The sequence below is a fragment of the Zea mays genome, chromosome 8, assembly GCF_902167145.1.
Source record: "Zea mays cultivar B73 chromosome 8, Zm-B73-REFERENCE-NAM-5.0, whole genome shotgun sequence".
In the NCBI taxonomy this organism is placed as follows: Eukaryota; Viridiplantae; Streptophyta; class Magnoliopsida; order Poales; family Poaceae; genus Zea; species Zea mays.
The window spans coordinates 136338575-136352162 of NC_050103.1; the positions used below are offsets into that span (position 1 = coordinate 136338575).

At 43.7% G+C, this 13588-nt stretch overlaps 1 protein-coding gene across 1 annotated transcript; it reads right to left on the minus strand.

The window, feature by feature from the left end:
* Window positions 1–3079: 3079 nt before the first annotated feature.
* On the minus strand, window positions 3080–4645 carry LOC100274142 (uncharacterized). The gene is made up of 4 exons (NM_001308399.1): window positions 4243–4645; window positions 3899–4112; window positions 3564–3782; window positions 3080–3477 (listed from the first exon to the last, which is right to left on the minus strand). The coding sequence occupies exons 1-4, from the start codon at window positions 4542–4544 to the stop codon at window positions 3235–3237; spliced, it is 978 nt and encodes a 325-aa protein (NP_001295328.1). The 5' UTR covers window positions 4545–4645; the 3' UTR covers window positions 3080–3234.
* Window positions 4646–13588: the final 8943 nt, after the last annotated feature.

Sequence of the window (13588 nt, forward strand, 5' to 3'; positions counted from 1 at the left end):
CGCTCAGACAGCTGTCCCTCCGCCAGGCTCCATCGCTCCTCCGACGGCCACGACATCACACCAACTGGGCGCCAAAATCTCTCCGGCTGCCAAAACGGCATGTACTTAGGGCGCTAGCTCTCCTCCGCTAGACACGTAGCACTCTGCTACACCCCCCATTGTACACCTGGGTCCTCTCCTTACGCCTATAAAAGGAAGGACCAGGGCCCTCTTAGAGAGGGTTGGCCGCGCGGGGACGAGGACGGGACAGGCGCTCGCTTGGAGCCGCTCGCTCCCTCTCCCGCGTGGACGCTTGTAACCCCCTACTGCAAGCGCACTTGAACTGGGCGCGGGACGAACACGAAGGCCGCGGGATTCCCACCTCTCTCACGCCGGTCTCCGGCCGCCTCGCTTTCCCCCCTTCGCTCTCGCCCTCGCGCTCGACCCATCTGGGCTGGGGCACGCGGCGACATTCACTCGTCGGCTCAGGGACCCCCCGGTCTCGGAACGCCGACAAAGAGCTTCTTCACCGAGTGTTTTATTTTACCGATAGTTTTTTGTGTGGCACTCCGCAAAGAGCTTATTTACCGAGTGCCTAAAAAAACACTCGACAAAGTATTTGGTACTCGGCAAAGAGAGAAATTACGGTAGTGTCTGCCTTGTCGGCTCTCTACAGGCTGTACAACTACTAATGCTACTACAGGCTGAACACACGATAATTAGGCCACATCACCACCACATGCCATTCAGTTATTTTACTCTAAGTCTTCTACTTCACGTTTAGCAAAGGCTTTTTTATGTATCTCCTTGTTAATTGAATTGTTAACTTTGTTTATTTTTCTTTTAAACATAGATGGATTAAGGATCTTTAACATATATTTTTTTGTTATTCTCTCGAGATCTAAATGTTCATTGACCAAATTTGTCACTGTGTATGTAACTATGTTTTTATATGTCACTGAAACTATCTATAAAATTATCACTGTGTATCAGTGTATGCAGTTGGCTTGATGTGAGACAATAAGCTAAACCCACGGGTTTTCCATGGGTTTCCATCCAATTACGGGTTGGTTTGGGATCAATAATGTTATTGGATGGGTTGGGTTTAACTTCCTTCTAATATTTTTGGTTGGGTGTGGGATGAATATCAAAGTAATTAAATTTGGGTATGGGTGGGAGTGGATTGGATTTTTTGCCATTAGCAGGCCTATCACCACCCCATTCCTCATAAGCTACTAATTAGTATATACATGAGGAGTGAGTTGATTCCACAAAAATTGATGGAATAAACTTATGATGCATCACCTCATGAAGCATAGAGTGACTCTACGAACCAAACATACCATTAATGTCGTAAAATTAGCGAAACCACTAGATGATCTTCACCCATAATAATAAGCGGAGCTTTGTGTGCGAAGACCGGTCGTCGATGGAATTTGAAGGCTGATAGAGAGAACAAATGATGAGATTGCCCTTGCGTCAATGAACAATTATAGTATAACAAATCTGCGGTATTTTATTTTAGAGGTAATTATAAAGGCGACTATATCTATATATACACTACCGGAATCACGTTTTTTGTCGAGTGTCTAAGACACTCGGCAAAGGCTATTTTACACTCGGCAAAGCCTTTGCCGAGTGTAACACTCGGCAAAGAACACTCGGCAAAGATTTCATCGGCAAATGGTTCTTTGCCGAGTGCTTTTTTTCGGACACTCGGCAAAGACTTTGCCGAGTGTCAAAAAGCACTCGGAAAGAAAAACACTCGACAAATTAAGAATAAAAAAATTAAAAAAAACAGTAAAACATTTTTAAAATTCTAGGAACAACTCTCCAACCCTACCTATTATCTTGCCCGTTGCCCTATTATTTTTCACTATTATTTTGAATCAAACTTATATGTTTTGTAAATGGTGAGATTCGAACTCGCAACCTCTCTCTCGCGCATACCCTCCTATACCACTACACTACTACACCAATTATGTTTATATTACGTTTTCATTCCCTATATACTATAACAAATCGAGAGTAATTTGATTATTTAAGGCACTAAATGAGTTCATTTGAAAATGTGACCAACTATAAAGTTGCATAACTTTTTAAGATCTACAAGTTTTATTTTAATAGTTTCTACATCCGAGACCGTTTACAAAATTTGAATTTTAATTTTTAAAACTTCACACGAAATTTTCAATGATAAGATGATTTCAAATCAAAAAATTGTCAACTACAAAGTTTCATTACATTTCAAGACCTACAACTTTTATTTTGGTGGTTTTTCCATTCGAGACAGTTTGAAAAATTCAAATTTCAAAATTCAAACATAGTTTTGCATAACAAGATGATTTCAAACTAAAACATTATCAACTACAAAGTTTCATAACTCTTCAATACCTACAACTTTCATGTTGGTGTTTTTTTCTTTCGAAGTCGTTTTCAAAATTCAAATTTTAAATTTTTTAAATTCAGACGTAGTTTTCGTTGATAATATGACTTCAAATGAAAAAGTTGTCAACTATAAACTTCTATAACTTCTCAAGATGTACAAAGTTTATTTTAGTTGTTTGGTCATTTGTTTATCTCAGATGATGGTTCTAACAATATGCACAAATTCTATACGTCTCTCTCGTAGTTTCATAAACTACGAGAGAGATATAGGTTTTATGAACAAATTTATTTTTATTTTGTCATATGAAGAAATGTTCAATATATAAATTGTACATCATGATGAGTTATACAAATTTATAGTTGAAAACTTTTTCATTTGAATTAATTTACTACTTTAAAATGTGATTTTTAAATTGTCTTTGCCTAGTGTTGGAGAAAAAACACTCGGCAAAGAGACTCGGCAAAGAGCCCTTTGTCGAGTGTCAAAAAAAGACACTCGGCAAAGAAACTCTTTGCCGAGTGTCAAAAATAAAACACTCGGCAAAGAGCTTCTTCGCCGAGTGTTTTCTTTTACCGAGGGTTTTTTGCGTGACACTCGGCAAAGAGCTCTTTGTCGAGTGCCCGAAATAAAACACTCGGCAAAGAATATGGCACTCGACAAAGAGCCAAATTCCGGTAGTGATAAATACTCCTGACATGTACAGCTTATTCTAGGTCTTTTTGATCAACCTTTATTTGACACATACAGAACGAAGGACTAACATATACACATGCATACAAGAGCTTCTTTATTATTTGACACAGGATCGACTGTGACGAGGAACTAATTAATATATCTATTTGAAATCAAGCATCATGCCGTTGAAATCAAAGTTGACGCAGGTAGACACCGATAGCGTCGACGAGCCTGGTTCCCGCGCGTCCGTAGAATCCCACGACGCTGCTGCCGATGGGCGCGGTGATGCAGAAGCGTGTCCCGTTCTCGGTGCCCCATGGGCCCCAGGCTCTGGTGCTGGTGATGAACCTGAGCGAGGTTAGGGTAGTAGCACCTTCAAATGTGCCGTACGTTCCTGACACCTCCCTGATGTGTTCGTTGTCGCCAAGATCGATCTGCAGGCATGCATGAGGTTAGGCCTTGGTTCTTCCAGCTGGTTGTCGCCAAAGATCGATCGATCGATCAGAAGTCACTCACTCACCGTTCGAACATTGCCGCCAAGTCCACCCCATCGCCCAGCTGTGCGCCTCTGCCTGTCCTTGCCAGTGTAAGTGAACTCAATCGAGTCGACGGCAATACCGGCGCGAATGGTGACGCTGTTCAGACGCCTTGGTGCCTCTGTCGTCGTGATGTCCTGTGCCGATCCTCCCGGCCCACCCCATAGTCCAATCTTGGTGACGGCGGAGCCATCGTCGTCGTCCTGCACGCACGCATGTGTATCCAGCAGTACAGTACAGTACCCGAACTATTGCCATAGAACTCTTCCATAGATAGAATTCGAGTCCCTAGCTAGTGAGCCAAACACGACGTACGTACCTTTGGCGGCTGCTGCGGTGATCCGAACACCGGGCAGAACACTTCCACGCTAAGCTCGTCGGAGTTCCCGCCACTGTCACCGCCGCCGGCAAGAAGGTTCTTCCTTCTGATGACGCCGGTGGCCATCGCAAACGCTCCAGTCCCGCCGTAGACCGCCCACTCGTCGGACCCTTCCGTCACCATCCCGTTGGTGAGGAGCGTGGAGCCCTTGAACCTGATCATGCATCAGTCGACGACGTACGACGAATTGGCTACTAGTTAGCTAGCTTTTGCAGTACGTACATGCAATAACGCCGACGAATTGGCTACAAGAGAATGAAGTGCACATGCATGAAATACCGTACCTCCCGGTCTCGAACACGATGGTGAACAGCTGGTGCGCGTTACCGACGAGGACGGTGATCCCCTGCATGCGAGCGACAAGGGCGGCGTCGGAGCCACGGCCATCGTACACCGGGTAGTCACTGGTGAGTCTTCTGCCCAGCTCATCGTAAGGTCTCCCCGGCTGAATCATCTCCCTGCTGCTTGGGCCGGTCCGGCGGACGTACAAGGCCCGGAAGGTGAATCTGGTGAACTCTGCTGGCAATAAGGGCGCCGCCGCAGCTATGGGAGTGCTCGGAGGAGGAGGGTTCGGCGGCGTCGCCATTGCTAGCTACCCACCTGTGCCGTGCGCGCTTTGCTTGCTGATTGATTGATCGATCTCCCCTGTGGTGCTGCTCCAAAAAGAAGGGCTGCTGCTGCTGTGTGCGAACTGCGATGCTCCAAACAAGGGCACTTGTATAGATAGATATATAGATAGATGAGCGCGTGTACGTGGCATGGTCGGTGTGCCTCGCCTTTCCACGGCACGGAAGGAGCAGAAATCTGCTCTCGATAACGATCCGTCTTTCCACCACGTCAGTCGGGGCAAAAAACAAAAACAAAAAGTCGCACAAATTTGCACGATATATAATGCTTCGTCTTCCCTCCACGTACGCCAGCAAAGACGGAAACAGAAGATGGTTCGCCTATCCACCACGGCAGTGGGGGCAAACGAACAGAAGCTAGCTCAGACATGGATAACCATTCGTCTTTCCGGCTAACTCCAGCACTCCACTCTATAAACAGCGTTCACTACAGTAAAACAATGGACATCCGATGGCCAACTTACGTCCAACGGCTACCTACAAGACCGTCGGACATTAGCTTATGTCCGACGGTCTCTGCTGGCCTTCGGAAATAAAACTTATGTCCGACGGCATTCCCGCTGGCCCTCGAAAATAAGTTTATGTCCGACGGCCGAGCTGGTAGCCGTCGGACATAAAGTTTTTTAACGCCCGCAGGCCCCACGCGCTGTTTCATTTCGCGTTTTCCTCTCTGCCGCGCGCTGCTCTCTGCCATCGCCGCCGCCGACGCACGTGCCTGCCTGCGCGTGCCCGCCGCCGCCCACCCGCCGCCGCCGCCCACCTGCAGCGCCCGTGCCCACCCGCCGCCGCCGCCGGCGCGTGCCCGCCGCCGCCCGCGCGTGCCTGCCTGCCGCCGACGCCAACGCCGCCGTCCGCCCGCCCGTGCCTGCCGCCCCCGACGTCGCCCGTGCTCGCCGCCGCCACCGTCCGGGTAGCTGTCCCGACGCCGGCTGCCCCGACTCATCCTCCGTCCCGCCCACGCCGACCACCGTCCCGCCGTCAAGCCTAAGTGAGTATTTTTAATTTTGTTAATATATATATTATTTTGTAGTTGTCTTTTTTCAGTATTAAAATTTTTGTATGTTTAATATTGTTTAGCTTGTTATGTCCGATGGTTGGAATTTGATTATGTAATAAATTTAATTTATTTTAATTTACTTAGTGGTGTTTTTCCGAGGGTTTTTATTATGCCTTCGGAAATAAGGTTAATTTATATAATTTGGCACTCGTGGCAATGTTATTTCGTATATATTATATGTTATTTCGTATATATTATATGTTAGTGGTAGTTTACTTAGTGGTAGTTTACTTAGTGGTAGTTTATTAGTTTACTTAGTGGTAGTTTATAGGTTATTTTAGTTTACTTAGTGGTAGTTTATTAGTTTAACTACGTAATTTACTTATTCTTTTCTATAGATATAGGAGTGATTTACTTAAATAATCAAGTAAACGTAATCCAGTTACCTCATGGAGGAGGATCGTCGGTGGATGTATGAAGGTTGAAAGAAAAGAGGTGCTCTATCAAGTGAGTGGGTTGCCAAGACTGACGCATTTCTCGACCGTGCTTTTGCTCGGTCAGAGACTGGAACCGATGTTAGGTGCCCTTGTACCAAGTGTCGGAACATTTATTTCCTTGACAGGAGGACTATGTCGATAGATCTTTGCAAGAACGGTTATATGCCAGACTATGAGGTGTGGGTGCACCACGGTGAGGACCCACCTCCTTGTATTGTATCAGAAGTTCAGTCACATGAAGAGGAGGATTACGATAGGATGGAAGAGATGCTTGACGATGTACGCCATGAGCTTCTAACCGTCGATTCGGAGAACCCCGGTCAACCCACCGAGTGTGAGGATCCAGCTACACCTGAGGTTCAGAAGTTCTTCGAGCTCCTTAAAGCTGCCGAAGAGCCGTTGCATGAGCACACAAAAGTGACCGTCCTTGTATTTGTGACTCGACTTATGGCTATTAAGTCTAAGTTTGCATTATCAAACAACTGCTACAAGGAGCTTTTGAACTTGATCAGTGATGTACTTCCGGAGAATCACAAGATGCCAAAGGACATATATCAGTCCAAAAAGTTGTTATCTAGGCTCGGTATGGACTACGAAAAAATCGATGTCTGTGATAATAATTGTATGCTTTTCTAGAAGGAGACCGCGGGTGAGAAGAAGTGTACTATTTGTGGTGAGCGTAGATTCGTTGAGGTTGAAAATGACGATGGTTTGACCGTGACTACGAAGATTGCACGTAAGCAGCTTCGTTACGTGCCTCTTATACCTCGGTTGAAACGTTTGTTCATCTCCAAGAATACAGCCAGACACATGAGGTGGCACAAAGAAGGGGTACGTGAGAATCCAAATGTCATGGTGCACCCAGCTGATACATATGCATGGAAGGCACTAGATGCTTTTGATTCCAGCTTTGCTAATGAAGTGCGGAATGTCCGCTTCGGTTTGGCAACAGATGGTTTCTCGCCATTCAATCTAACTGCAACGTTCTACTCATGTTGGCCCGTCTTTGCTGTTCCATACAACCTTCCACCAGCTCTTTGCATGAAATATGAATTTATTTTCTTGTGTCTTGTAATACCTGGTCCGGATCATCCTGGAACAAAGATCGATGTGATGATGAGACCCCTGATTGAAGAATTGAAAATTTTGTGGGAAGGAGTAGAGGCGTACGATTGTTACAAGAAACAGAAGTTCAACCTGAGGGACACATTTTTATGGTCTATTCATGATTTTATGGCTTATGGTATCTTTGCTGGATGGAGTTGTCATGGGATTTTGACATGTCCGATATGCGTTGAAGACACTTTATGCTTTCGACTAAAGTTTGGTGGAAAGATATGTTACTTCGATTGCCATAGATGTTTTTTGCCAGAGGATCACCCGTTCAGGTTCGATAGGAACGCTTTTAAAAAGGACACGATTGTGACGAGGGGACCACCCAAGCGTCTAAGTGGTCCAGAGATTCTCGCGAGACTTAATGATTTGAAACTAAACGAACATGGAAATCATTTTGAAGGTTATGGAACCGAGCATAATTGGACTCACAAATGTGGTCTATGGGAACTCCCTTATATGAAAGCCTTGATTCTAATGCATAACATTGATGTCATGCACCAGGAACGAAATATGGGTGAAAGCATTATCAGCACTTGCATGAATATCACTGACAAAACAAAAGACAACCCTAAGGCTAGGAAAGACTTGGCCTTAATCTGTAGAAGACCAACTATGGAGATAGGAGAGAATCAGAAGAAGCCACATGCTCCTTTCAGTATTAAACCTAAAAGGAAGAAACAATTGATGAAATGGTTGAAAAACTTAAAGTTCCCAGATGGTTACGCCGCGGGTTTTAGAAGGTCGGTGAATTTGAAGACGGGCAAGTTTTCTGGGTTGAAGAGTCATGACTACCACATAATAATGGAAAGACTCCTTCCTGTTATGTTTCGTGGTTTTGTAAAAAATGATGTCTGGAAAGCATTAGCGGAGCTAAGCTACTTTTATAGACATCTTTGTGCTAAAGAAATAAAGAAAGAGATGATGGAGAAGCTTGAGCAACAAATACCGATTTTGGTATGCAAACTTGAAAAAATATTTCCACCAGGTTTCTTCAATCCGATGCAACATCTACTTGTTCACCTACCATACGAAGCTAAGGTAGCAGGTCCTGTGCAATATAGATGGATGTATCACATCGAAAGGACACTAAAGAAGCTACATGCAATGGTTGGTAATAAGAGACGAGTTGAAGGGTGCATCACTCAAGAATTAAAATACAAAGAGATAGCATCGTTCACGGGCCTGTACTTTGCAGAGGAACACAATGTCAATGCCCCTACGTTGCGGTATCATGTTGACGAGCCCCCTATCAGTGATATTGAAATTTTTCAATGGAGGGGCAAAACTGTAGGACCCAGCACAACATATTGTTTCACCAACGACGAATGGAAGACTGCTTTACTCTACATGTATAACAACATGGAAGAGATGAGTCAGTTTCTCCTGTAAGTGTAAACTTTATTTTAGTCATTGCCGCTAGAATTTTTGTTGTGATACTAAAAGGTTTGTTTCCTTGTACTAACAGGGAATTTGATTCTCAAAATTGCATCTCTGGCTGTGAACGTGACCAGATTCGTCGAGAGGGAAAAGATGGGGGACTTAATTTCTTGTGTTGGTTTCGAGATTATGTAGATAAAAATGACAATATACACCCGGACCTTCGACAATTATCCCTAGGAGCAGTAACTAGCAGACGTTATGGTCGGTATGATGTCAATGGTTTTAGATTCCGTTCCACAAGGTTCGAAGATGATCATCCTCTAGCAGCCACGACAAATTCTGGAGTTGTAACTAGAGCTGTCGATGATGAAGGGAAGGTGACTAATTATTATGGAGTCATTAATGATATAATCGAGTACAAGTTTTTTGGAGATAAACAACTCAAAGTGGTGTTCTTCGATTGTGATTGGTTTTCTCCAAACTCAACGCGAGAAAATCAATATGGCATGGTGGAAGTCAAACACAACGATAGATTAAAAGGCCACGACACTATAATCCTTGCCCACCAATGCGAGCAGGTGTATTATATGACATATCCATCTAAGAAAAAGGGTTTGGTTGATTGGAGGGTAGTGTACAAAGTTAATCCTCGTGAACGACTATATGCTCCTGGTGATGCTGGTTATGTTGAAAGTCAAATCGAGCAGGAAGTTGGGGCTGCTGAGATTTTCCAAGACGAAGAACTTACAAACACGTTTAATGTACAAACTGAAATGTTGGAAGAATCTTTATTAGGTGATCAAAATGATGTAGAGGTTCATCCAAAACGAAAACGAGTGACGAGAAAGAAGAAAGCTACTTGGCGTCCATTAAATCGACGAAAGCAACTAGATCCTGATTTTGATTACGATTACGATTGACGAGTATGGATCATGATTTTATTGCATATTTTATGATTTTATTGAATATTTTATGATTTTGTTGCATATTTTATGATTTTATTGCATATTTTATTATTTTATTGTCGATTTATGTACTAACTTGTTGTTGTTAAAATAGGATGTCAAAGAAAATGAAGTCTTTTGCTCGTAGTTTGCTTGGGACGAGGAGTAGCTCGAGGAGCAGCTCGAGGGGTGAGGATTCAGTTTTTCAGGGCACAGGTTCTACCATGAGCAGACGGAGAGCGCTGGCAGAACATTTGCCTCCACAAGATGTAAGTTAGTTGTTAAATTACATTATTTGAGTTATTTAATATTGTATGATGTAAGGTATTTGTTTCATAGGATGCTGAAATTGAGGAACCAGTGGTAGAGGATCATGCAAGAGATGATGTTGAAGATGATGGTGGAGATAATGTGGGAGATGATGCTGGAGACGATGCTGGTGGGGATTCTGGGGCTGGGGATTCTGGGGTTGGTGGAGATTCCGCAGCTGGGTCTGGAACTTCTCGAGTTAGGAGAACGAGGAAGCTGCATTTTGTTGGACCACCTCCAGAGCTTCCACCCGAATCTCGGGTTTTGATAAAGCCTAGTGGAAAGTGAGTGACATGTCTTTGCTTAAATGTTATTGAAAGTTATGTTTTAATTTCCACATTGTTTATACTATTTGCAGGACTTGGATCGACGACTCGTTCACAGGCACAGGACACTACAGGCAGGTGAACATGGTCCTTGGTAATCTTGTTCGTCTGCACTGTCCTGGTGTTGTGACTTTGCCTACTGGCGAGTCTGTCCCCGCCACCACTTGGGAGCATTATCGCTATGGTGTCTATAGAACGTTTGGCAACACACAGGCACTAGTTTGGGATGCATTCTAGGTATGAATTATTTATACTATTTTAGTTATTCCATATATGTTTTCTTTTATGATAACACTAATTTTTTTTGCAGAAACGGTACAAGTTGCCGGACGATGGATCATATGATATGAACGCTCGTTACGTGTTTGAGTATAACGCGAACGATGTCGTTGCAGATGCAATGTACTATGCACGAATTCAGGCTATAAAGGCATGGTACAGAGCAAATGCTGATGATCGACCGATGCCAAATACCAAGGCCGAGTGGTCATCAATTTACTTGACGGAGGAGCAATACCTAGAGGTAAACAGGTTCTTGCCTCTCATATCGCACGAAGCCATGTATTTGCTTGCTTTATTTAAAAAATTTCATGTAGGTGTCGGTGTCGTGGATGGCCACCCGATCAAAGGGTTATCGGGCATTGTGTAGATGGTGGGCTTCCCCTGAGTTTCGTGCCATTTCCGAAAGGAACAGGGGAAACCGTGGGACTAAGTCGTTCCACAACTACGACGGTGATGGTCATGTGCGCTTGGCTAAGCGAATGGCAAGTCACAGTTTGTTGTAACTTTTGAATTACATAGAAATGTGTCATTGTAACTTTTATGTACAGGAAGTCAAATCCGGTCGTACACCCACGGATGTGGAGGTGTATATGCAAGGGCATAGGGGTTCTGATCCTCAGAATCCTGATGTGTTATGCACTCAGACGGCCACCGACCGTCTAGTGAGTTTTTGATACTCTATTATGTGTTTGATATTGTTTGCAAGGGCATAGGGGTTATGCACTTATATTTGATATTGTTTGCCTCCAGGCTTCGTATGGGCAGGAGATGGTTCAACGCCATGGGCAGGAGTACGATTGGAGGAGCCAGCCAATCGACCCTCGGGCAGCATATGCTAGCGGAGGAGGACAAGCCCACGGACGGTGAGATTATTTGATTTGGATTTCAAAATTGTCATCATATGCTTGCGATTCAACTGAGGCATGAGTTACTATACTAAGTGCATGGTTCACTCTTGTAGGTTGGGTATTTTTGATTCTACGATTGATTCCAGAGAGCTAAGACGCCGTGGACGACAGTCCACATCGTCGTCTTCACAGTCGTCCCGTTCACGATCATCCGCCCACGAGATAGAGATGGCAGTGTTGCGTCAACAAGCAGAGTACCATCAATTAGTCTTGAGGGAACAATTGGAGTACCAGAGGCAACAATCTGAGGACCAGAGGCAACAAGCCGAGTACCAGAAGAAGAGGGACGAGTATTATGCAAACCTCCAGGCCCAAAATCAAGCTCTTCTCTCGGTAAGCTGAAGTAACATTTTGTAGCTTATTTTGTAAAACACATGATGTGTATCTTATTTGCTCAACAATGACTTGTATATAATTTGTAGCAACTAGCCCAACAAGCGGGCGTCCCGATGCCCACCTATGGGATGCCGCCTCCGGACTTTGCACTTCCGATGCCAATGCTTGCGCCTCCACCTCCGCCTCCGTCACAATTCCCTACAGTATGTACACATATGCGTGTGTGACATGTTCATAGATGTCTTATTTGTTTAAATGAAAAACTGAGTGGTTACAATTTCATGTGCGTGTGTTATAGGGATTTCAGACACCCCCCGCTACAGTTGCAGCACCAGGAGATGGGTCTGGTCAAGACGTCGAATCGCATTCGTGGGTGAATAACCTTTTCAACACGCATAGTCCAGCAGGAGGAGGTGGCTACTCGAACCATCCAGGCGATGGATATGATTGATGTGTCGTGATGTTAATTTGTGAAACACTTTGCAACACTTGTTTGCAACCGTGATTACAACACTTGTTTATGAGACACAATGTCAGTTTGCAACAACCGTCGGACCTATATGTTGATGTTAAATGTGTGAATGTTAATATTTATGTGAGAATATTTGTGATTGTGAATGTGAATACTTATGTGAATGTGTATATTTGTGATTGTGAATGTGTATATGTGCATGAAATCTGTTTTTGTTTTGTAAATGTCATTTTTTTAAAAAACAAAATTTTTTGTAACTTCTGAAATATATTATGTCCGACGGCCTAACCGCAGCCGTCGGACATAAGGGCTCACTTATGTCCGACAGTTTCTAAAGCCGTTGGAGATAATGGCTCACTTATGTCCGACGGCTACGGTTAGGCCGTCGGACATAACGTTGTGGGACCCACAGCTGGTCGGTAAAACGGTTGACCTTTATTGCTTCCGACGGGCCGAGGCGGTCGTCGGAGATAGGTTATTTCCGACGGCGGCCGTCGGACATAAGACTATTTCCGACGCCTTATCTTCGACGGCCTATTACCGTCGGACATAGGTTGATGCCGTCGGACATTGGTTATCTCCGACGGTTCAATCCTTACGTCCGACGGCTTTGGCCGTCGGAAATTGTTCCTTTTACTGTAGTGGTTGTCTACAATATACAACAATAATGTTTCATACGTCTATTTGCACGGTCTGCTAGAGTGAGCTTATGACAGTAGGACACTAAAAAAAGAAACCATCTACACAATACATGATTCGCATCTCCAGTACGCGATAATATATGCTACTTTTGTTTGCTACGCTAGTGGACTCACATACATCATGAATTCATTAACCGGCAGTTTCAATCTATTTATTTTGGATGAATTGAAAATTATTTAATAAAATAGTATATTTGGTTTGGAACTTGACATTCTATCACTTTCCAAAGCTCACATATAAACATATCTCAAATTTATGGGGTGTAGTATGAGAAATGATTTCATGCCCCTTCTATTTCTTCCGATTTGTGTGATATTAGAGTGTGAAACATGCTTTAATTATAATGTGATATGTGATAGAAAATTATGATATGTGAAAGTCCCCTTCTCTTTGCATCTCGCACCTCGCCACATTCACAGTTTTATTTGTATGTTTGACATTATGGTTGTGTGTTCCTGATTTGAATTATTAGTCTCATTCTTTATCGACATGTATCTGATCAAATTGTTTCATTCCAATATCCTGAACTCCCGTTTGTGTTTCCCCAACCAACATTATATTAATAGTTTTGATTGTGTTTTTGAAGATAATAATATAAATTGAAAGTAATTACGTACACAGAGTGTGGTTGTCGACTTGTCATATAGGATTGGTTACCTACATGATATTATATGGATCGGATATATAAATACAAGTATTGTACACCCTGTCCCAAAAAACAAGGCACATATTTTT